This window comes from Colias croceus, chromosome 2 (assembly GCF_905220415.1).
Source record: "Colias croceus chromosome 2, ilColCroc2.1".
Lineage (NCBI taxonomy): Eukaryota > Metazoa > Arthropoda > Insecta > Lepidoptera > Pieridae > Colias > Colias croceus.
This window is the reverse complement of record NC_059538.1, coordinates 4,870,347-4,894,413: the sequence shown is the minus strand read 5'-3', so window position 1 is coordinate 4,894,413 and position 24,067 is coordinate 4,870,347. Positions and strand designations below refer to the sequence as shown.

Genomic DNA, 24,067 nt, shown 5'->3' with positions numbered 1-24,067 from the left:
AAACCCAAATCAAAACTTTCAATCGTGTAAATTCTTACAATTGTTCCTATGTTATTATGCTTTTTGCTGTGTGTGTAATTCACAAGTCACAATATTATTGATAAGTTCATCGGGATTGGGGAATAATGGAAAGGAAAATAAAACGCAGTAGTAATTACAAATTTCTATATTTACATGTGATGTTTTTAGTTTAAAATAAGCGTACATGGCATATAATTACAAATTAATATATGAAATATTTTTCTCTATAAATTAGATTTTTGTACTATAAAACAATATGACAAAGTACTTATATACGTAAATGGATACTGTGACTAGCAAATAATATTTGCCGGTTATTTAGTTTAATATTTTAGTGACAGTGGGTCAGGTGTGTTTAATAACTTATTTTATCTACCTAATCTATATCTACCTATATTAGATAAAGGGAACAAGACCAAGCTTGATTTTCCTCAATTTAAATAAGTTTGCAAGCATTAGATTTTATCGATTTTAAAATATCTAAAACTTAAAATGAGTATAAGATGACAACAATTAATTTTGCATAATATAATCAAATATTCATTACAATATATTCTTAAATTTGCTACATGAGCAAGACATTTTTGTACTCTTAGACGCATTACAAACTGGTTTAGTAATAATTATTTTATCGTAAATTAAAACGCCAACACACGAAAAAGATCTAATTTGAGAGAATTTTCTAGACGATTACGCATTCTACGAAGTACACAATAGCACTTTCTTCAGTCAGTATTATACTAAATAGGTGTCCTGTCGCATGAATGGCGAACGTGGTGTAGAATTGAAATCAAATTTGCATTGTGCTATGACGTATTGTCATGAATTCAGCTAAAACGTTATGACCCATTCTCTGGCTGCTTAATTATTCTACTAAATAAAACTCTAATTATACATACCATAATATGTTTATGCATTGAAATTTCAATATTAAAATTCACTAAAACATATTCATCACAGAGATTACAAACTCAACGCGACCATCTCGATAACCTTCCATTCCGGCTCTCACACACTCGTTCACGATTAGTGCCTAGTTATAATACAATAGAGAGTGACGAAATAAAGAGAGACTTGTTTGTACTACACTAAATGTAAAGTTAACGTAACAAATAAGTACATACGATAAGAGTTGAGACTCCTTGCCACGTGTCGATAGACCTACGTCGCTTGTTGCTGGACTATTTGTGATGTCTTTATTACTTACTTTGTGATTAAAATGGATGACTTATGACGAATCTGAGCACGCTCTATTGTGCATGAGATTCACAATTTTACATAGAATTATTTGTGAAAATGTGATGAGAAGTGTTAAAAATATTTCGGTACATTCGCAATATTGTTACCTAATTTGGAAATTCTGTCAAATAATTGAGACAACGATAAACAGTTATGTTATTTCTTGCATTTGTCTTCATATATTTTAACATAATGCCATAAAGAGTGGCAATTGTGATAATGTAACATGGCAATTAGACAATGTTATTCGTAAAATGTCTTTTATACGAATTATCACATTCATTTATATAATAGCATGAATGGGATATTGTAGTGGCATTTTGGTGCTTATGCAAGTATCAAGCATGAATAACAATAATTTAGTTTCATATTTTAGTAAATACGTTATAACCTGATTTTTAGGTACTGGAATTATAATAGTTTTTTTTTACAAATATTCCGTAACAATTAAAGATCATGTTTAAATAGATATTCATATATTAATTAATTGTATTTGATTATCATAAAAACGCATTATTCATACCTAATTTTACCAACAAATTAACCATTAGTATTTTTTTGTTTTATTTTATTGATGATAATAAAGTCTTGGTATATAATATAACAATAAATTGGGTGAGCTGTATTTTCTGGGATAAGATAATATTATGTAATGAACTTTTAAAACACAATTAATGGTTTATTGGTAAAGTCGGCTTTAAATTAATGGCAGAAGTGCTGCATGGCGTCGACATATTCCACGGTTCTCAAAAAAACCTGAACAAGAAAAAATAAGCTGAGCATTGCAATAAGTTTGCCGAACTGCTTACTATGTAGTGTTGAACGTTACATATTTCATTTCGATATATATTTAGTACGTTTGTCAGACGTTGGTCCGCAACCGCGATACATTGTAATAACTTTTCCATTTCAATTATAGCGGCGATCAGTGTAACATCCATACATAGGTACGGTAAGCGTCTGCACATAGCGCCCGGTGTAACTACCCCTTTAATAATTACAGTGGTTAAGGCGATACGTCAAGCGCGGCGATACTTTTCAGTATGACTTCTCCTTAAATACAACGGATAAGGCGATCACAGTAAAAGGTCTTCTTATACAGCGCTAGAGGCTGCCACTTTACGTCCTGGTGTAACTTCCCCTTAAATACAGGAGTTAAGGCGGTGACTGTATGTTTATTGGTACGCTGGACGCTGCACACAACACTTCAGTGTAACTTCCCCTTAAACACAGCAGTTAAGGCGATGCTATGCACACATGCGTTAGCGGTTAGACGCTAGCCCGCAAGCGCGCCACAACGCAGGCCATCGCGTCGTCCACGTTGTCGAACACGGGCACAGCGGCGCGCCGAGCGAGGTCCGTGAGGTAGTGCCGCCCGCGGTTGTAGTCTTTAACTGCCGCTTCGCTGTACTGGAAACGATAATGTATGGTTAGATTTTAGGTGAAAGGAGATATGAATAAATATTTTAAGTACTTGAGTAATAATTGTAGTCAAAATGTGCAAAGTTGGTATTTTTGACGAACAGTTTCTGCATGTGTAATTTCATTTTTGTAAAAACATTGCCTATTTGTTAAACTACGTTAGTTTTTAGTTTTTACCTTAAACAATCTGGACCAGCAATTAAGCATTATTTTGCCAGCAACTAACGAGCCGAACAGTATTCAGATTATTGTATGTAGATTTGTAAATTAGTTGTTTATTACTCATTTATGAATGTTCTTTTGTTTTATTACTGAATTATCGAGTTGACAATGATTTTTTTTCTTTCCTCATTATCTAGTATCAAGGGAAGAGCAAAGTACAAACGTTGTGCAGCGCGGTGGGCGGCGGCTGCATGGGCTGCACGACGAGCAGCGTGTGGGCGGGGCGCAGGCCCATGTAGTGCGCGGCGAGCACCATGGTGGCGAAGTTCGGCGCCGCCGCGCTCAGCGAGAACACCAGCACGCGCGCGCCCAGCACCAGGTCCTCGTCGTACGTGCCTAACAACCACACACATTTAGGAATTATACATTGATTTTTCTATTTTGCTTGCATTAAAAAATATTACAAAGAGGTTTATCTACTTATATTATTATTAAGAAAGTTCGTATGGATGGATGGATATAATATGTTTTTTACTATTTCACGAAAAAACTACTGGGCATATTCGGATGATACTTTACATTAATAATTTAAAGTTATGCATCGAAATAACACATGAGCTATAGAAATAATAGATTTTGTCCCGGGACGGAGTAGCTAGTTATATACGTGTGCCTTTGCAAAAAAATTGAAACGTGTGAAAACATGTTAATTGTAACTAGTAACTCCTCGCATTAACACTCACCTTTAAACGGCTGCGGCGTGACATCCTCCGACACCGTATAAAAGTCAGACGCGCTCAACCTATCCCCGCTCCTATCCCCGCTCCTATCTCCCTCCTTCTCCCTCAGCACCACATCATCTTGATCTTGCGGCGAAGCTGGCGAAGCGGGCGAAAGCGAAGCGGGGGATGTATCATTTCGCGGCTTCTTGTCGCGGCACGGTGACTCGGGGTGTGCGGGCGCAGCCCTGCGCGTGGGCGCTGAGAACATGCGCGTGTAGTCGTTCGCGCGCGGTATCACGTACGTGAAGCCCTCGCGCCGCAGGATCTCCTCCGGTCGGCTGCTGCTCGACTGCGAATAAGAGTTTATTATAAGTACTTTTTATATTGCAGAAATACTGAAAGAACAAAAACAAAAGAAAAAAAACTTGAGCGATGTCAAGGGACATCCGGATGGAACGAAGTGTTAAGTTAGAGAGAGACAGACAGAGAACCACGCGCACGCCGCACGGCTTACAACTCTAGCAAAAAGTGTCGTGACAACTTTTCGTAAGAATTTTTTCCGTCTAGCCCCCTTTCACAACGCGCGATAAGGAACCTAGTTTCAATAAAGGTTTTAATATGTATAAATGGCGGTATTATAGTTAGGTAGTTTTTAGTGCTACTGTGTATAAAATATAATTATAATTGACCCGTCATAGTAGGTATTTGTGCATTGAAATGATTATTACTTACAAAATTTTCTATTAGGCGAAATCATAATTCATGAAATAAAACCGAAACTGTATAAGAAAATCAATCACTTCCAATTTTACATTACACTATTATTATCATTATAGTTTATAAGATCCGTACGCACATATTTAACCCGTTTCCGCAAGCGAAAGCGAAACATCAACAAACAAATCTATTACGAACACTTGAATCATATCACGTGTTTGAAACATTTGACTTTTATTGGTTCGAACCTAGAGTTAAGTGAATGAATTATGACTTAATTAGTATTGCCATTTTAATTGTTAAGTTCGTAAACATGGTCCCTTTAATACTAGCTCTTACGTATATTCAATAGCTATGTTATTGTAAACAATGCAACGTAAACTGAATATAAATACGTAATATTTATTATTCCATGGAAAGTTTTAACCTTTCTACGGCATAAATGATTAAATATTCCGATCTTGAAACAAATAATCTTTACGTTCATATATTTACCAAAGCCAAACATATCATTAACAACTATAACATTGACAACTATAACATCGTTTCGTTCCTAGTAAACTTGAAACGTATTTGATTTGGGTGACAAATCATGACCCGGTGACACTTTTGCGTTTAGTCAATCTGTAAACAGTGAGTGGTCACGACTCACGACTATAATGGAAATTATGTGTATGAAAGGCGTACACGACATCATCATTCATCGTTAAGTGAAATTTTATGTAGGCAAGAGGAAGGAAGAGAATGGGCAAAATTACGAATCTAATGGCCAATTTCACATCTTCTGAATATGTTGGTAGTAACTCAGACACAATAGAAAATCTATTGTGTCTGGGACCGATCGGGCCACTTGGGGCTCAATGGGTTAATATGACAAATAATGTATGAAAATTAACTTCAAACATGGTAAATCAATTTCATTATGCAAGTGAATTAATCGGTCCTAAGATTTTAGGCTTAATAAAAATAAAAATAATATTATTAATGCGAAATAATTATCAAAAACTTGAAATAAGATAGGTACCTATTGTGTATAGTGGGTAGATATAACCTTGGGGGAGAGACTTCTTTTAATCTTCCCACAAAACTTGAAGGAACAAGAAACGACGATGAAAATTTGTATGGGAATCTGTTGCACAATAACGTTAAGCGCACGCGAGCGAAACCGTATTCACAGAGCTAGTCAGTCAATAAATTGGCCAAGACACAAAACATTAATATCTAAATTAGGAGTCCGTAAATTACCTATACAGTTTACACAAATACGTAGATTACAGTTCATAACTCGTATAATGTAAGCGGTTGTTTGAATCAACCTCATTATGCAAACAATATGCGAGCTACACAAACGCATTGTGTGTTAAGTAATCATGAAGTAACCATTCATTAAGCTGATGGTCCATATAAACCGTGTTTATACATATACGCAGATGGCTATCTCCACTGCATACAATAAGGTCATACGTCGACTTTACCAAAGCGGTCGTCATTTGCAAAATGTATTGAATATGTCAAATTAAATGTATAATTAATAAAGGAGACCTTTAAAATGTTAGAAACGATACGAATTAACTTGGATCAATGTATTTTACGATTTTAGATACAAAGATTTGTAGAGTAAAAGATTTCAAGATTTATGGTTTATCTCTAAACTAAATAAGAAACAATAGAAGATATTTTAGAATTATTAAATGTTAAACTCAATGAATAGATTTTGTCAAAAGACTAGAGACTTATAATATTATTCACATAATTTAAGATGTTTAGGGTGTTAGGATCGCTGCTTCTGTAGTGAAGCTAAAGATAGATCCTTTGTTGAAATGCTAATAAGTACAATAACATTACTGGGCGAAAATGTATGAAGCGTGCCAATGCTAATTACCTATTCGTCACGTATTTTTAATAAAATTTGCTAGTCGAATTGAATACTAAATTTCAAGTTTATTATGATATTTTAGTGTAAATGGAATTTTACTATTGTCATGTATAGTATTTTGTGTATGTAATCATATTTTTTTATTATTTACAAAGCTTACGACGTTTATAACAAAAGTTGAGTATGCAAGTGTGATCTCGTATAATATAATATGAGGGACCGAGGAGGAAACATCGATATAAATATGTTTTCCGTATGTGTGTGCGCATGGGTGTGTATGTACATGTGAGACCGTGCAATTGTGCATGAACGTGCAGACGCGTATGAATGCGTTTTTTGCGTGCGTGCGTGAGTATGAGCGTGCCTGCGTGCGTGTGTGCATCTTGTTTGTAAGTACGTATAATACAGATTTTTATAAGAGTATTACTGTACAATCATGCGTGTGTGCGTGTGCTTCTTGTTTGCACGTAGATATAGTACGGAGTTTTTTCTGTGTTTATGCGATATATAATCATGCATGTGAGCGTGTATCTTGTTTATATGTATGTGCGTGTTCTTGTGTGAGCTGCGACCTGGTCTGGTCTCGATCATGGTCTCATGGTCCATACCGACTAAAACAACCCCCTTTCTTCTGTCCATATCCCTGTGCAAGTATGCGTGTGTGGTGCAATTTTTTGTGCGTATGGTATACTAGCTTTCCACCCGCAGCTTTGCCCGCGCAGTCAAAGAAAAATCCGCATAGTTCCCGTTCCCGTGGGATTTTCGAGATAAAACCTATCCTATTTCCCAGGATAAAAAGTAGCCTATGTCCTTTTTCAGGTATCAAAATATCTCTATACCCATGCAAATTGGTTCAGTAGTTAAAGCATGATTGAGTAACAGACAGAGTCGAGTTACTTTCGCATTTATAATACTAGATTTCCGCCCGCGGCTTCGCCCGCGTTTGCAAAGGAAAACCCGCATAGTTCCCGTTCCCGTGGGATTTCCGGGATAAAAACTATCCTATGTGTTAATCCAAGTTACCCTCTATATGTGTGCTAAATTTCATTGTAATCGGTTCAGTAGTTTTTACGTCAAAGAGTAACAAACATCCATACTTACAAACTTTCGCCTTTATAATATATTAAGAATATTAATATAAGTATGGATTACAGTGACGGGGAAGGCGCCGGCGAGGTAGACGTCGTGCGTGGGCGCGCCCAGCATGGCGGGCAGGCGCGCGAGCCGCCGCTCCGTGCCCGGCGTGAACACGCTGTCGCCGCTGCCCTCGCCCGACGCCTCCGCCCAAACGCCCGCACCGCCCGCACCGCCCCCACCGCCCGCACCGCCCGCACCGCTGCCGCCATTCTACAACAAATAGTGCTACTTTAGTACATAGAGATACAACCCTTACAAATATAGGTAATAATTAACCCTAGATAGCTAACGTTACTAGAATACCATGAGATGCTAACCATTCGACTTTTTGACGAACAAATTTAAAATATGTTTTTAATGAAATTTAATGTAATTATATCCGAGATTATTTTTATATTAGAAACTACAGGATATAAATTAAAGATATTTTTAGCAAAATATAATAATTTTTAGAGTTTTAAGTACAAAATAACAAATCTTAATGGCACATGGTTACAAGAGATCAAAAAATGAGATAAATCTTAAATCAACTAAAACATAAACTTTTACATTTTTTTCTTATATTATTTTTATTTTATATATATAAAGCTACACTACCACTCACTCACTGACTGACTGACATCGGGTTTCTCGGAAACTACGCGGAAAGTTGGGGGGATTTCGACGTGACCGTGTAGAGGTGCGCCGAGTGACCACCGGAAAAATATTGACATCTCCAACACCCTGGACAAGAGAGTGGACCCCTGGAGGTGCGCAGAAACGGTGCCACCTGGAGGGGGGGTGTCTGAACAAAAAATGCTCGGAACTGGTGGCGATTACCAGGGGAGGTGGAAAAATGGGGATTTTCGCGAAAACAAGATGGCCGCCGTACTTTGCCAAAATCGCCGTTTATGAATCCTTACGTCTCAAATTTGGCACACGTGCTCTATTCGAGCTGGCGAATCGATCGGTACCCCGTTCGAGTGGCTCCGGGCCCCAGTTTCCAACTTTCATACAACGTAAACTCCAACGGCCTGCGGAAACGGTGCGAGTTGGGTTGGGGGTCCCGGAACTAAAAATGATCACCACCCTGGGACGCTACCAGGGAGCCATAGTGGGACGCTCGATTTTGGAATTTTTCCATTTTTGGCGCAAACATAAAAACGTAAATTTAGACGAGGTGGTGCAATGGAGAAATACACCAATGACGCATTCGTACTCGCCCAGCTTCCAGGATATCCAGAAAAATCCGAAATCTTAAACTTTCCCTCATCTCTCGAAGACGGTCAACTGCCCGCGCAAACGGTAACAGATACATCTGGGGTGCTCGAACTAAACTTGTAGTAGACCTCGAGCAATTACCACAGATAGTGAAAAAAATTCAAAATGGCGGAAAAAATGGCCGCCGCCATACAAATTCTAAAACGGCCATCGCTGGTCTGATCGCGCTGAAACTTGGCACAGGGGCTTTAATCGAGTCGCATATTAAGTTGGCATACTCATAATCGAGTTTCCATCGCTGGTTTCCGAGTTTCATACAACGCAAAATTCGACGGCTCTCTAAAACGGCGCGAGATAGGTGGGGGGTGTGGAACTAAAAAATGATCAGGAAGATGGGGTGCTACCAGGGCAATCGAGAAATTTCAAATTTGACGCAATTTTTTTTTTCAAAAATGGCCAATTTTTTGAGGCAAGATGGTGGCGCCGGTTTCTTCACTATCGGTCTGAAAATTGACTTCTGTGCTCTGATTGGTCAGATTTACAAAACTGCATACTCAGAATTTCTCTCCGACCCCCGGTTTCCATTTTCCATACATCACGAAATTCAACGGCTCTCTGAACTGGTGGCACTTAGGTTGGGGTCACCAAGGTAAAAAATGTTTAAAAACTTGGTCCGCTTCCAGGCACATAAAAATTTTTGCTAAAAAGCGAAATTTTTTTTTTCGAAAATTTTGTATGGAAATTTCCATAGTAGGAAGGGTAATTGAATAGCATCGGCAAAAGACGGCACCGCGGGCTGCTTGCTGCCCGCGCACCGCGCAACTTCGAGGGTTGACAGCCTCCCGGAGTAGAAAATATTTATTAACTTTTGAACTACCGCACGAGCCAAGCGAGCGAAGCGAGCGAGTCACGGCAGCGGCCAGCGTAAATATTCAAATAGGTAGCGAGGAGCGAAGCGACGAGCGTGTTAGGTTAACTTTTGAACTACTTACCGCACGAGCCAAGCGAGCGAAGCGAGCGAGTCGCGTCAACGGCCGGCCTAAATATTCAAATAGGTAGCGAGGAGCGAAGCGACGAGCGTGTTAGGTTAACTCTTGAACAGTTTATTATGAAAAGTCACTGCCCGCTATCGATAAGACGTTTCAAAAATTTTACCAATATTTGAATAAGTAATTTATAAGCAGTTTAGGTAGCGAGGAGCGAAGCGACGAGCGTGTAAGGTTAACTTTTGAACTACCACACGAGCCATGCGAGCGAAGCGAGCGAGTCACGACAGCGGCCGGCCTAAATATTCAAATAGGTAGCGAGGAGCGAAGCGACGAGCGTGTTAGGTTACCTTTTGAACTACCTACCGCACGAGCCAAGCGAGCGAAGCGAGCGAGTTGCGGCAGCGGCCGGCCTAAATATTCAAATAGGTAGCGAGGAGCGAAGCGACGAGCGTGTTAGGTTAACTCTTGAACAGTTTATTATGAAAAGTCACTGCCCGCTATCGATAAGACGTTTCAAAAATTTTACCATTATTTGAATAAGTAATTTATAAGCAGTTTAGGTAGCGAGGAGCGAAGCGACAAGCGTGTAAGGTTAACTTTTGAACTACCACACGAGCCATGCGAGCGAAGCGAGCGAGTCACGACAGCGGCTGGCCTAAATATTCAAATAGGTAGCAAGGAGCGAAGCGACGAGCATGTTAGGTTAACTTTTGAACTACCTATCGCACGAGCCAAGCGAGCGAAGCGAGCGAGTCGCGGCAGCGGCTGGCCTAAATATTCAAATAGGTAGCGAGGAGCGAAGCGACGAGCGTGTTAGGTTAACTCTTGAGTTTATTATGAAAAGTCACTGCCCGCTATCGATAAGACGTTTCAAAAATTTAACAATATTTGAATAAGTAATTTATAAGCAGTTTCGACTGACTGTAGAATCGCTGTAAGCAGATGTTACAAATGGAAAGGAAATTCGAATGCATTTTCAAATGTCTGAAGATTTCTGCCCTGGGATGAGCCGCGAGCTGCTTGTAGCTCGCGCACCACGCACCCTCGAAGGTGAACCGCCCCCCGGAATAGAAAATATTTGAATTTGAAATTTATAAGCACTTCCGATTGACTGTGGAATCGCTATTTGCAGATAATAGCAAATTGACGGGGAATTTTAATGCATTTTCAAATGACTGAAGATTTCTGCCCTGGGATGCTTCGCGGGCTGCTTGCAGCCCGCGCACTACGCTCCCTCGAAGGTGGACAGCCTCCCGGAGTGGAAAATACTTGAATGTGGAATTTATAAGCATTACCGACTGACTGTAGAATCGCTGTTAGCAGATGTAACAAATGGACAGAAAATTCGAATTTATTTTCAAATGACTGCCCTATTGCTTCAACCCAGGGGCAAAAGGGGCTCGCGGGCTGCTTGCAGCCCGCGCACAACGCACCTTCGAAGGTCGACAGCATTCCAGAATAGAAAATATTTGAATTGGGAATTTATAAGCACTTCCGATTGACTGTGGAATCGCTGTTAGCAGAAAATTACAAAAGGACTGGGAATTCTAACACATTTTCTAATGACTGCCCTATTGCTTCAACCCAGGGGCAAAAGGGGCTCGCGGGCTGCTTGCAGCCCGCGCACAACGCACCAGCTAGTTTAGTATATAAGTAAAAATATGTATGTTTGTATTATTATATTAAAAAGTTATATTTTATTGGCACAATTAGGACAAAATCCAACTGAATGCTCGCCGCAAATGGCCACTTTGCAACAGTTGCAAACGTTTTTTGTCATGCGTCTGTTTTATAGGAACACAAGCCACAAATCTTTCTTTTCCTTGTAGGTACATTTTCGAAGTCTGATTGAGAGTCTGAACCAGGATGGATGTTAGGTTTCTTTGATGATTGGTTTATGGTTCCGTTTTCGTCACACAACGAAAGCAAGTAAACCATCTTGCTCGGCTTTGGTTTATATGACAGAGTAAGTGGCCTATCATAGCAGAACATGGATGTTCCAACTGGTCTAGTTAGGTTGTTCCGCATTTCTTCTGGAATTTCTCATTTTATTAGCCCTCAAAGTTCCAACTAAAGTTAACTTGTAACTTGTAAGGTTGTTTTGTCTTATATTGGCCTGAGACACGTGGATAATCGAATCGGAAGCTAATAAAGACTCTTCTTGTGACTCATCAGATTGATTAGGCGAAGGTGCGATCATGTTCTTCAGTAAATATTGGTTCATCAGTGTCCGAGACCTCGTCCTGAAAATCACTTTCCGCATCATCCATCAACAACTCGAAGGGAAATAATCGTCATCATCCAACGCCCGAGCAATCGCCTCATCTGTGATATTCGATCTCCCTGACATTCTGTACTTTGAACGGAATAACTAAAACAAAACAAGTAAAAATCAACACTAATAATATTTATAAAAAGTTACACATAAGCTAACCATTCGTCAAAATGACGAGTGAGCAGTAGGTATCTCAAAAACTATGCAACTTACCGCTAAATCGCGACCGCAGTTCGACGCAGCTTGGCTCGCACTGAGTTGGTTTCACACCGCACGCGCACAACCGAAACGGTTAAAAAGAGATAGCGATATACTTATTCAGTATTCGTCATTTTGACGAACGTTAGCTATCTAGGGTTAAAATACAATACGATAAATTAACTACTTTGTCATAATAGGTGGAAACTATTTAAAAAATGACTCATACGAAATTTAACCCATTGAGCCCCAAGCGGCCCGATCGGTCTACGACACAATAGATTTTCTTTTGTGTCTGTGATTCCGGGGCCTAAGTTATTAAATTACTAATCAGTGCGTATGTAGAGTTCGTTCTCATCATGGAGAGATACATATATCTTTATGTCCATAGTAGAATGCAGAGGTCGCAAATGATTATAACCAATTTCAATGCAATGTGAGTGATAGTGGAATTCTACATTCTAATAATATTATTCGAAACTACGATCGCATTCATATCCCAATAAGCTATATTTTTTTTACCTTAGGAATAAACAATGATAGTTTCTGTCCATACGCCCGCAATCTTGGATTCCGTGCGTGCAGCCCGTTCGAATCCCGGCGCTGTGCGAGCGGCGACACGCGTTCCTGCGCACTCGCCGGCGTTTCACCGCTCCCTTCGTTCTCTTGACCGTTCGACTTTTGATACTCTATAAAAGAAGGAATTATTCTTAATATTTTTGTTATTTTTGTAGGAACGTACGCGTGTCGAAAATAAAATTGGGGAGAATAGAAAATCATAATGTTAAACTTCAAAAACTGTGTTTATTAAAAACTACATAAATAGATATTTTTCCGTCGTCGGAATACAACAATTAAGATAAAATATACATAATTTACAAAAGAAGAATGATGTGCGTTTAAGTGCACTCTTATAAATTAAGTTCCAAATGAAAACTTTATATTTGTCGTTGTGAGGATAGGAATTAGGTACATAATTATAATTCAAATGTAACAACATTTTGCTTATTTTTGCAATATCAAAGAATTCAAACACGGTAAACTACTTAAGCAAAAAATATAATGTTAAGCGTCAAAAACACCACTGAAACGTACGCATTTCGTGAAAATAATAAGCTGAAAAATAAACACATTAGTGTTTCACAAAACAATTTAAAGCAAATAAACAAACCAAACTCAGTTTCACACGAAATGATTGTATTCGCGGAATGAAAGCTGAGTGATATTTCCGTGCCACGGAACAGGATGATAAGATAACCGAGATGTGTTCGCATTCATTGTTCTCACTATACTAATATCGTCTTTGTTAACATGAGTTAAACGCGATATGCCAGTATACATGAAACAATTTATAGAATTCCGTTGAAATTTCGGGTCGGATAATGCATGGAATATTTACACGTGCCATGAGCTACAATCTAGGGTAGAATGAAAAAAATCGCAAATAAAAAACATCGTAAAGCCAATTAGTGCGCGCACACACCGGCGGTGGACGGCGACGTGATAAAGTCGCGAAGGTAACGGAACGCGCGCCGCACGCGCGCCGCCACACTCGCGCCCGCGCTGCGGTGCGACCCTTCAACATAACATCACACGCTGTACTGGCCGCTTGGAAATCGCCTTCGTATGTGTGGGGCAGTTTGAATAATCCTTAGTCAATTTTTGGTATATTCTTTAATATCTGTGATATGGCTGTTTGTAATGTAACATACTATGTAGGATAATTAGCAGAAAGATTTTGAAATTTCTCGTATTTTCAATGCTTCTATTAAACAATATAACATGGACAAGATAACATATGCGCATCGAGCAAACATTTCCGAGTGCTACTATGGAATAACAAGAATGACACAACACGACAAGATGACAATCTCGGAGCAATTAACTAGCCTGGAGAAGTAACAATTAATTGAACAATAAAGCACTAGTTTGGCCTTTTTAGCTTATGGCAAAATGTCATGCGAAAAAAGAGGACAGATATATGTCAGTTCGACAGTTTGAAATGACATGTAGCCATTTCAATTTGTTTTAGTGACCAGTCTGGTGACTAACGCTTGGTTATTTTAATTATATTTTTTGAAGTGAAAAACGATTGTTTTAGTTTAATTTGTTATTTTATGAAAAGAAAATTGACTAAAGATAACATGTCTTGTGTTGCTTACGGCTGTAAAAGCCATAGTAGTGGGAAATCGGATGAAGATAGGAATTTTTCATTTCACAGGTTAGTGATTTTGATCAATTTTTGGCTAATTGAGTTATAAATCAGTGAATTTACGTTATTTTCTAAATCATCTATGTTTTATCTACCCTTGATCATTGAAATGAAATCATAATTAGCTTATTTTTGAGAGAAAATGCAAAATATTACTTCCATAGTGTTGTGCAATTATCGATATTTGAGTAGGAACGAAGTACTTCATTGATAATGACTGTTTTAAGTTAGGAGAAAAAAAGGTATTTAAGTATGGATTTTATTGTTATTTGCAGGTTTCTGGCTTGAGAAAAATTAAAAGATGTACGGGTTAAAGCTATAGCAGAGGTAAAATTGGAAGCCTTTGAAACATTCTCGGCTTTGTTCAAATCATTTCGAATTAGACGGGAAGAAAAGTAAAGTGCTATGCAGATATGCTGTGCCACAAGTTTACGGTGGCATCTATTTTAAATAAAAAAATATTGTAATTTGGTAAATAAGTATCGAATTAAAATGTTGTAAAAAAATTAAATGTTTATTTGTTTTATTTGAAGAAATTTATTTTAAACTAGAGATGCCCCGCGTGTTCTCTGGGAATAAACAAACAATTTTTTCCCGTGGGAATGAGTTATTTTCCCGCAGTAAATTGTAGCCTATATGTTATTCTGATGTTTAAACTATAAATCAAAATTTAATTGTAAAGTTTCATAAAAACTCAGAGATTCAGAGGTTTTTACGTGAAAGAGTATCAAATGTCCATTCTTAAATATTTTCGCTTCTATAATATTAGTAGGATACGATAGGATACGATTATTGATTAGTAAAATGATCAACCAGGTGGAAGTCAGATTCGCGCACGAAGAGTTCCGTATAATTCTATGAATGAATCTATGAAAACAGGAAAAATACGTACCTTTTTACGAAACCATAAAAAAACCTAAACCGAAATACCTAATAATATTATTTTTTTATAAATACCACTACCATACAATGCAAGGCAGTCAGTACGCATCGTAAATGAATAATTCCAAATAGATTCGTTTAAATTATCTTGAAGCAATTTTATAACTCAATTTTTTTATTTATCGATATTTTAGTATTCGATAAATTTGTGGCAAGCACTATCTTTTTAGAACAAAAAGTGGCTACATGTGGATTTGAATGCCAAGCCGATAACAGTGTGTTGTCTCTTTCTATCGCACTAATTAGGGTATTGAATAAAAGAGAGCCACTATATAAGAAACGTTCAATTAATTGTTACTTCTCCAGGCTTGTTAATTCCTCCGAGATGACAATAAACTATTGACATAATTATATCGATTAAATGACTCATCGTTGAGTGCTTTTACATCACCACTATACATTTAATGAGTAACGCTCGAATCGGGGTAGTACCTGCATCCGCTGCCAGTTCGGCGACGGCCGCGCAGAAGGTCTCGAAGTCGATAAGGTCCGCGTGGGGCGGCAGGCAGCGGTCGGCGAGGTCGCGGTGGGCGCGCGTGGCGTCGCGCAGCGCGTCGAGTGCGCGCGCGCGGGACAGGCGCGCGCTGCGGCCGCCCGCCGCGTCGTACGCGCGCTTCAGCCGCAGGATCGTGTGGCCGAGCGAGTGGCGCGGGTGCGTGCGAGCCCCGCGCAGCACCGCGCGCGCGCACCGCAGCGCCGCCGGGATGTCCGTGAACGCGGGCAGCCCGCGCCGCTCCACCGCCTCCTGCAGCGTCGCGCGCGCTCGAGACAGCTCGATGTACTCCCTGACGACGAAACCGAACTTCAGTATTACAGGATCTTCAACTTGCATCCATAGAAATTATTAGCTGGGTATATTTTGATTTCAGTAGTAGCGTTTCTTCCAAAGAAAGATGTTACAGAATCACAATGCTTTCAAAACTTAATCTCAAATACGGATAAACACAGGTGAGAACAATGCGAGAGATAAGAGGGTGGTATATTTTTTATTATGTACTAACTACTAAACAACTAGCCAAAAGATGTGAACTCACTGGTCCGAAATAGTCTCTCGGCCGATGGTCTGGTGTCGCGAGTAGGGGCGCAGCACGAGCAGCAGGTCGCGCGGCGCGGCAGCCAAGTGCGCGGCCTCCACGCAGGCAGCCACAGCTCGCGTCTCGCTGTCCAGCACGAACAGCAGCGCACGCGCCTCCGCCTTTGCGCGGTGCTCCACCTCTATCAGCTCCGTCGACCAGTCGTCGACTTGCTGCAATTTCATGACAAATTATTTAGAATTTATTGCTTTTTGTCGCATCTATTAACACACACCCACCCTAGAAAAAGTAAAAGTTACATGTTTTGCTCAATTCAATATAAATCGCTGGTAGATTTGCATAATTTGAATCCAGAGTCTCGAATTTCCTTTGTTATATTTACCGCTATAACATATTGCCAAAATATGAGTATATAGGTGTGGTAAGAAATGACAAATATTTATTTTCATGTCCGACTTTATCAAATCCATAAATTCTAGTCACAGACGTCATGTAATTGATTTACTGACAAATCATTAGATCATTGACCGATTATAGATTAGCCTACCTATACCCGGCGCGGCCTAAGATGATCCCTATGACAGTTCGTCTTAGTGATTGCTCGTATGATGGATCGTGTCGATACTTTACTATTTTATAGGCAAAGGCGTGGTTTGCATTCAGCCACGTCGGTAAACATGTTTTTACAAATATTATAAAATGAATTTTTAACGTCTATTATGTAAACGAAACGGTAAGTAAAACGAAAGTTTTCCAAAACATAAAAATGCACCTTATCATTTTCTCGTAATTTTTAACCCGTTTAACACAGTGTATATTATTTTATCATGAAAATGGAATCCCCCATTTAATTTTTCTATAACTTATATTATCATAGGTAAGTAAATTAACGCGAACGGAAATTAATTAATTAATTATGCTGCGATCTTCTGTTCCATTCAATAGTGAATGAACTATAGCTTAAGCATGGAAAAAATGTGAACTCGTTTCCATTATCGAAATTTGTTTATCGATACTTTCCGCACTAGTCGATAAATGCCAACGATGTAAGTTTTGAAGGACGTAAACGTAAAGTCAGATTGATATAATTTCTCGTAAATGTTAAGAATTGTTATAATGCCAACGGAATATCATTGTAATAGCATAAAGCTACGTAAAAATTAATAAATGCCATTTTTAGACGCCTCCAATACGTTTCTAATTTAATGGTGACGCCATTACAAGTTTGTCTCTTGAGAATAACTGTCAGTGTCATAGGGATCATCTTAGGCCGCGCCGGGTATAGATATCTTTCTGAATTAAAATTCCAATAGGGAACTATCCATTTGTGTCTTATTTAATAACTATTATTTTAACCAATGAAGATACCCGGTAATAAATTATTAATTTATTATCATAGTAAAATTCAGAACATCTGTTCCGGCGATAAAACAGTACCTATCGCCCGGGCACTCGTGTATGTGATATATCGCGAATCTCTTATCTCCGCCTGGATGTATCTACGAAATATATTATGTCGTTACAAGGTCGGACGTGATGAACTTTATCGTGAAATATATTCCATGGAAACGTGTTTAAAGCGATTTCCAAATTAGCGTAATGTGATCACGTCCAATGTGTGGAATGTGTCCAAGGAACACGCACAATCACCTCAGTGTCTGGTCACGGAACATGAGCTATGTGGCGCTTTATGTCACCAGCTACGCCATTTGCCATAAATTTTTTTTGACTGCCTTTTAATTTGCGAGCGGGTCGAAGAATGCCGCTGTGTGGTTCGAGTCGCCTCGATTACTCAATGTATGGGTTTAAAATTCAAATCACTTGATTAATATTACATGAATTGTAAACTGACCGTTCTTCTTTCGTGTAAATATTAGTTTGGTAAATCCAAATTTATTACATCCACAGTTCATTACAAATGTTCAACATCATTTTCAAAAACTTTAATAATATAATATGTATACCTTATGAATATACAAACGGAGCTTTGTCAAAATTCAATTGGAAATCACATTTATAAAAAACCTAAATAAAGTTATCATACAGATCTAGTATTATATTTTATTGACTCTGTCCATAGTCTAAGATCCCACAGCAGGATTAGTGCGTTCACACTTCACAGTTCATTTGCTAAAACCAAACTTTTATGTATATTTATAAATAGGAGAATATAATAAATACATCGACTAGGTTGCCAGTCAAACTTGGCCGCAAGCATTTTTAATAAATAAAAAAATCTATTTTTCAGGAAACATTTCGTACACAAATTATTTATCCCATTGAGCCCCGAGCGGCCCGATCGGGCCACGACACAATAAATGTTATATTGTGTCTGTGATTCCGGGGGCTGAGTTATTACAGGTAATTGACGGAAAAGAATAGCTTTAATTAATTAATTATAAATTTTTACACAGTATAAATCTTCTCTAGATACAACTTACAGGGTTAAAATATGTAATTCCCATCTTCTTAAGCATCGGTATTGCGATGTCCGATCTCCACGTAGTGGGGTTACACGATCCGCCCAGAAACACTTCGCATGGCGCCGGCGACGCCTCGCTACCTGCGCAAACGACATTTATTATAATACCATCGCATACATTATAACTGGATACGATATAAAATATACATCTTAGTCCAGCCATTTCGTCCGAAAAAAAGGCAAAAAAAAGAAAGTGAATTTGCGCATCTAATTTTTTGATATGTTGTATGAATATGGATACCTACCAAGAAAAGCTTAACTTGAGTTTTTCGACCAAGATTTCCTATGAGCTTTCGTCGCCATCTTGAAAAAAGGGGTAAAATTGGATTTTCGGCAATAACTCGGCTATCCGATGAAAAGCCCTTTTTTTAAGATGGCGGCGAAAGCTCTTAGAAAATCTTGGTCGAAAAACTCAAGTTAAGCTTTTGTAGGTATCCCCTACAATAAATATTTCTCTTCTTCTCTAATCTTTTTAAATGTATATAATGACTGGACTATCTTTACACTTAAACTTTGTGCAATGATCCTTAGAAGTTACAATTGCTAGACTTATTTACGCATTTTATAAAGCACGTTCACACTGATACTACCGCAATATTCATACGTGATAAACGTGTGTGATGTAAACCCTAACGTAATTCTTAATAAAATCCTTATTCGTAATTAAATGATAAAAGGAACAAAAGATCGATTCTAAATCGTTGAAGTTATTGCACTGAATGCAAAATGAACACCTTGCAGACAATGGCATAAATAGAATTGGCCAAGCAAACTCGGAAGGATAATAGAGTAGGATGATTAAATATTCAATGAGAGAAACAATTTTATAAAGATACTCAATACTCATTGTTATTCGCGCCTTTAACTGCGGTCCATTATGTTGAAAAGATTTAGGTACAATTTATATGGAATAGCAAATTAGGTACATTTCTGCAAATTAATAGATTGCATACTGCTGTATAATTTGAGTGCAGGTCTTTGCCTTCAATTCAAACAAGAATAGATAGGAAAAAAATGGCTTCTAGTTTTCATACATAATTTATTATTAATTTAAATATAATATATTACCAATAAATAACAATACCATACTAACCAACACATTTACAGCTATATAAAATTATATTTTATTGCCTCAAATATTCTATTGATTCTCAATACAGTTATGAGATATGAATATAATTAATATGGTAATGATACGGATAAATCTTATACACACTACCATGTAAGACGTACGCTACGAGAGCGCGTGGAGGCGGCGCCTTAACCATTCCTGTTTTTTTATCGAATTTAAAAGGTCACCGACAGCTCCAGTGACATCATCAATTATAATATGTATTTTCCTACGCATAAAGGCTCCGTTCAGTTCAATAAAAAAGAGTACCCATTAGTAACTGATATTTAACAGCGACTCGCGATTGTTGTTTTGCATAATTATTAGAATAAGACTATTAGCGTATGTAGGTGTGGCAACAAGCAATTATTTTAAGTATTCTATAGGATGTTATCACGTGTTCGAGAACAAAACCCACGCTTTATATCCAACAACAACCACCGTGTCTAACGCTTTATTTCTACGTCACAACCGTGAGTAACGCCATTTATAGTTCTTAGATGATAAGAAAGATGCAGTATTTATAACCACTTAAAGGGAATAAGGGTAACAGTTAATACTATTTCTAGGCTTCGAACCATACGAAGCCAAATGGTTAATTGTTGACAATTATAGTGTACGCATTCGAACACGCAATTGTAAGTTCCAACAACAACCATTATATCGAATGTTATATTCCAAAGTCCTTTCTTTCGTATGCAGAGCCAACGTTAAATACTAATGAATTGAATAATATCTGCTTAAAATTTATTGGTGGTGGTTTGTAGAGTTTGCTCTACACTAAAATGATCAAGAATGGTCAATCGCCCCAAAAACACAAAACAACAGTAATCAATCATTGTCCGGAAGAGATGTAAAGCGAATATAGGCGAATATAAATAGGAGTGACTAATGTGATGATACACCTTAATTTAGAAAGTATTGCCTTAAGGTGAATGCTCCATTCAACCTTTGGTGTGTAATGATTGACGAGCACTATCGTGGGCTTTTAGCTTGTCGGCGAACACTTGATCTTCTTTTAACACCACCTACTTACAATCGATCGAAGTTATCGATAATAATTAGTAAGAGAGATCAAAGGATGATCAGCGTCAGAGTTATCATTTCATAAAACAAGATTTAAAAACGCAACAAACTGACTGTGATAATAAAGTTTCATACAAAATATTCTGAATGAAACACGAAATGACCTGTGTTGTCATTATTGAATACAAAATGTGGCCGACGAGATCCAATTCCGGATCAGCATCCAATGCCAGAACGAAAACGTAAACACAACGCGTGGTCAACAAACGCACTTGGAATACCACTGTTCGCACAAACTTAACGACGACCATAAAACTCTATAGAATAAACCTTTACGAACACAAACTTTACTACGGCAAAAATTTACTATGGAGTAAACGCAATACACGAGAGATTAGGTACAGTAAACAACGGAATCGTATGTTTTTGTTTTACGTGATATCACTACTAACTGTTATTAGGTTCGGTGAAGTCGTTGATAAAATTGAATGATAAGAATGTTTACGAGTTTCGGAGACGCACAGGGCACGATCATGGTGGTCGGCGGCATGGTTGCGGCTTGTGACGGCACTCGCGCCAGCGCGCGCTGTTCCGACTGACGGTCGGCGGCCAACTGGCTCCTCAGCACCCGACTCCACCTCACAACACTAGCCAATTCCGCATTTTAAAATATTCTGTTATTTCTATAGTATCACAAAGGTTCTACACTAAATTATGACGACTGCCATCCGTCCTACAATGCAATCGTTGCCTTATATATCCGGAAAGACAACGACTGCGTATTTATTACTCAGTTCCAGTCATATATTATTGATGTTGTTCTCGTATCACGGGTTGAATTGATACTTAACAACATCGAATTTATTAACAAAAATATGATACGTATGTACTGTTATTTCTTTATTGTTATTAATTACAATACAATTGTTTATGTTCTAGTCAATGAGATAATATTTTAAAGTTGATTAGCACAGTTAATTTTATGAACTCTATTTAACTGTATACTTCGCACTTTGCGAGCGATTGTTTCGAGTGAATACCGAGTTCGACCCCTTGGAAAATACCTCGGGTTAGACTGATAGTGCACCTGAGGGGGCAGAAATTATAGAGTCAATGCTTCAGGGGCACTCATTATCTTCTGCCCCGTATGATAAAATTTTCATTTATAATATTTTCATTGCACAAAGTAGGGTACTTAAATGTAAACGTTTTGGAAGGATGCTTTTAAAAAGAGTCAACAGCATTATAAAATAAAAGTTCATTAGCACATTCGCAACAATGTTTGCTAAATTTATCACGCTTGTTAAGCAAGAAGCACATTATATTTTATCACATCAGTACGAATTAAAATTTTAGGTCGACATCGACAATGTCATAAATATTTAATTTTTTTTTGAGTTTATCTCACGTCCTGTTCCACAGCTGATTCGATAATAATAAAATTATGTAAATATAATTTTGGATATATCATTGTGTATATTAAAAAAGAATCGCTATAATTAAATTAATTCATTGTTGTTCGAAGGGGCGACAATATTTTAAAATTGTGTTGTTATCTGTAAACAGAAAAAGGTGTGGGTTCTGTAGTACACTCAAGGTCAGAGCGGATTTCATCTCCAGAATCCAGATACTTATTATTGTCATTTATGAAAACAGTAATACGCATAGAAATAAAACGAGCAACAGAAATGTCGTCGTTGTCTTCCTGGTGATAAGGAAGTCAAATATTTGTTTGTCGTTAAAGTTTGCCAAATTATATATTTTTCTTAATTTTCAATCCATCCATTTGCAAAACAGTTAATTTAATTATATTTATCTATAATATAAAAAATAATCGCAAAATGTGTTGGTATACACATAACTCGAGAACGGCTGACATGATTTCGTTAATTATTTTTTTATCATATTGATTATAATGGTCACCTGGTTATGGGGGACAATGAATGTGTACCTATAGCTTAAGGAACATTATAATAATTCGGTATACTGTTAGTACCGAGGATCCTGGATCGCAGCGCATCGTGGCGCTTCCGCACTCCGATTATAGTTGTTGCGGAAGACTCAGGAAGGCCACGCCTGCCACTTATTTATTATTAGATTATTCCTTTACATCCAATTCTTACACCTTACGTGTTGCCAAAATGTTTAAATACAAAACTTTTGCTTTCAGTAAATCTAGAGTGGATAACCTTTTTTTCTAGAAACATAAAATTATAATAATAAAAACAGGTCCACATTATAATGATATCATGTCTTTTTCCGCTCAAGTATTTTACCATATTTATAAAATTACATCATTACTTCCTATATGTTTTATATTCGCTGGTGACTATGTTAAAAGTATTTAATTAAGTGCAAATGCGGAAAAGGTTCGACGAATAAATGACCAACAGTAAATAGGGCAAAGAAAAAATTCGTGACGGATGTGTAATCCTGTGTGTCATCAAATTCTTGGTAACTTAATAATTACAAAGAAACAAATTAAAATAAAATTAACGTTTTTGTGCGATGTATCATATACCTAATACTCTTAACTTCAAACAAACCCAAACACATTTTCAATGAAATGACGTCTCAAACCAGCGGAAGACACTTATAGCGCAATCTTATAGTGTAAAGTGTAAAATTCACATTATCGTCTATGTCACTGTCAATATGTCAAGGGACAGTATAATATATTTTTTTTTTTGTGTTCCTGACTGACGTTAATAAAGTTATTAATAAACCAAGATGCACTGTCTTGATGACGCAAATCCTACATTAGTTCCTTCCGTACCTTAAAATTCGTAAACTTATTGTCATGCTTTTTAAATGTTCGGAAATTAGTTAAAATGTTTTTGTTATTAATCTTAAATGGAACGAACTAAGCAGTGAGAAATTCCTGTTAGAAATTCGCGCAGTAAAAACATACTGCAATAACCTCATTTGACCCTCGTAGCTAAACTCATTCATACAAATAGTTCGCTTTAAAATAAACCTCTTAAAATATGTCATTTGATATTGCTAAAAACATTCTAAATAAAAATAAATAACTTGAATTAATTTAGTGCCCTACACGATTCTTAAATTCTATAGCCATAGTCAAGTATAGAGTTTAATGTTTTTTTTTCTCTTTATCTATACTCAATACTCATTTTATATGGACAAGAAGCTTATATCTAATACACTGGGGATTGCATTATGACCATTAATTTGTAACAAGAAAATATGACGTTGAATGACGCCTGTATGTTTTTTATCCCTTTCACACCTAACTTGGCAAATTGGTGTGAAAGGGATAAAAAAACATACAGGCGTTATTC

The 24,067-nt window shown here is 37.6% G+C and overlaps 1 protein-coding gene and 1 long non-coding RNA gene across 7 annotated transcripts in view; one reads left to right on the top strand and one right to left on the bottom strand.

The window, feature by feature from the left end:
• Positions 1-1,434: 1,434 nt before the first annotated feature.
• LOC123699253 overlaps positions 1,435-24,067 on the bottom strand; it is a 75,069-nt gene continuing 52,436 nt past the window's right edge. For 4 of the 6 annotated variants that reach the window (XM_045646203.1, XM_045646179.1, XM_045646175.1 and 1 more), the window contains 9 exons: positions 18,588-18,709; positions 16,147-16,358; positions 15,545-15,897; positions 13,442-13,534; positions 12,481-12,647; positions 7,312-7,506; positions 3,588-3,915; positions 3,068-3,240; positions 1,435-2,670 (listed from right to left, as the gene is read on the bottom strand). In XM_045646203.1, the coding sequence (XP_045502159.1) occupies positions 2,530-2,670; positions 3,068-3,240; positions 3,588-3,915; positions 7,312-7,506; positions 12,481-12,647; positions 13,442-13,534; positions 15,545-15,897; positions 16,147-16,358; positions 18,588-18,709 (1,784 nt within the window). In that variant the 3' untranslated portion in view covers positions 1,435-2,529. Of the gene's footprint in view, positions 2,671-3,067; positions 3,241-3,587; positions 3,916-7,311; positions 7,507-12,308; positions 12,312-12,480; positions 12,648-13,441; positions 13,535-15,544; positions 15,898-16,146; positions 16,359-18,587; positions 18,710-24,067 lie in introns of all 6 variants that reach the window. The other 2 variants (XM_045646185.1, XM_045646190.1) reach the window with 2 other exon arrangements.
• LOC123699735 lies at positions 13,835-14,681 on the top strand. Its single transcript, XR_006752554.1, has 2 exons — positions 13,835-14,179; positions 14,446-14,681. It is a non-coding gene; the product is annotated as an uncharacterized LOC123699735 (long non-coding RNA).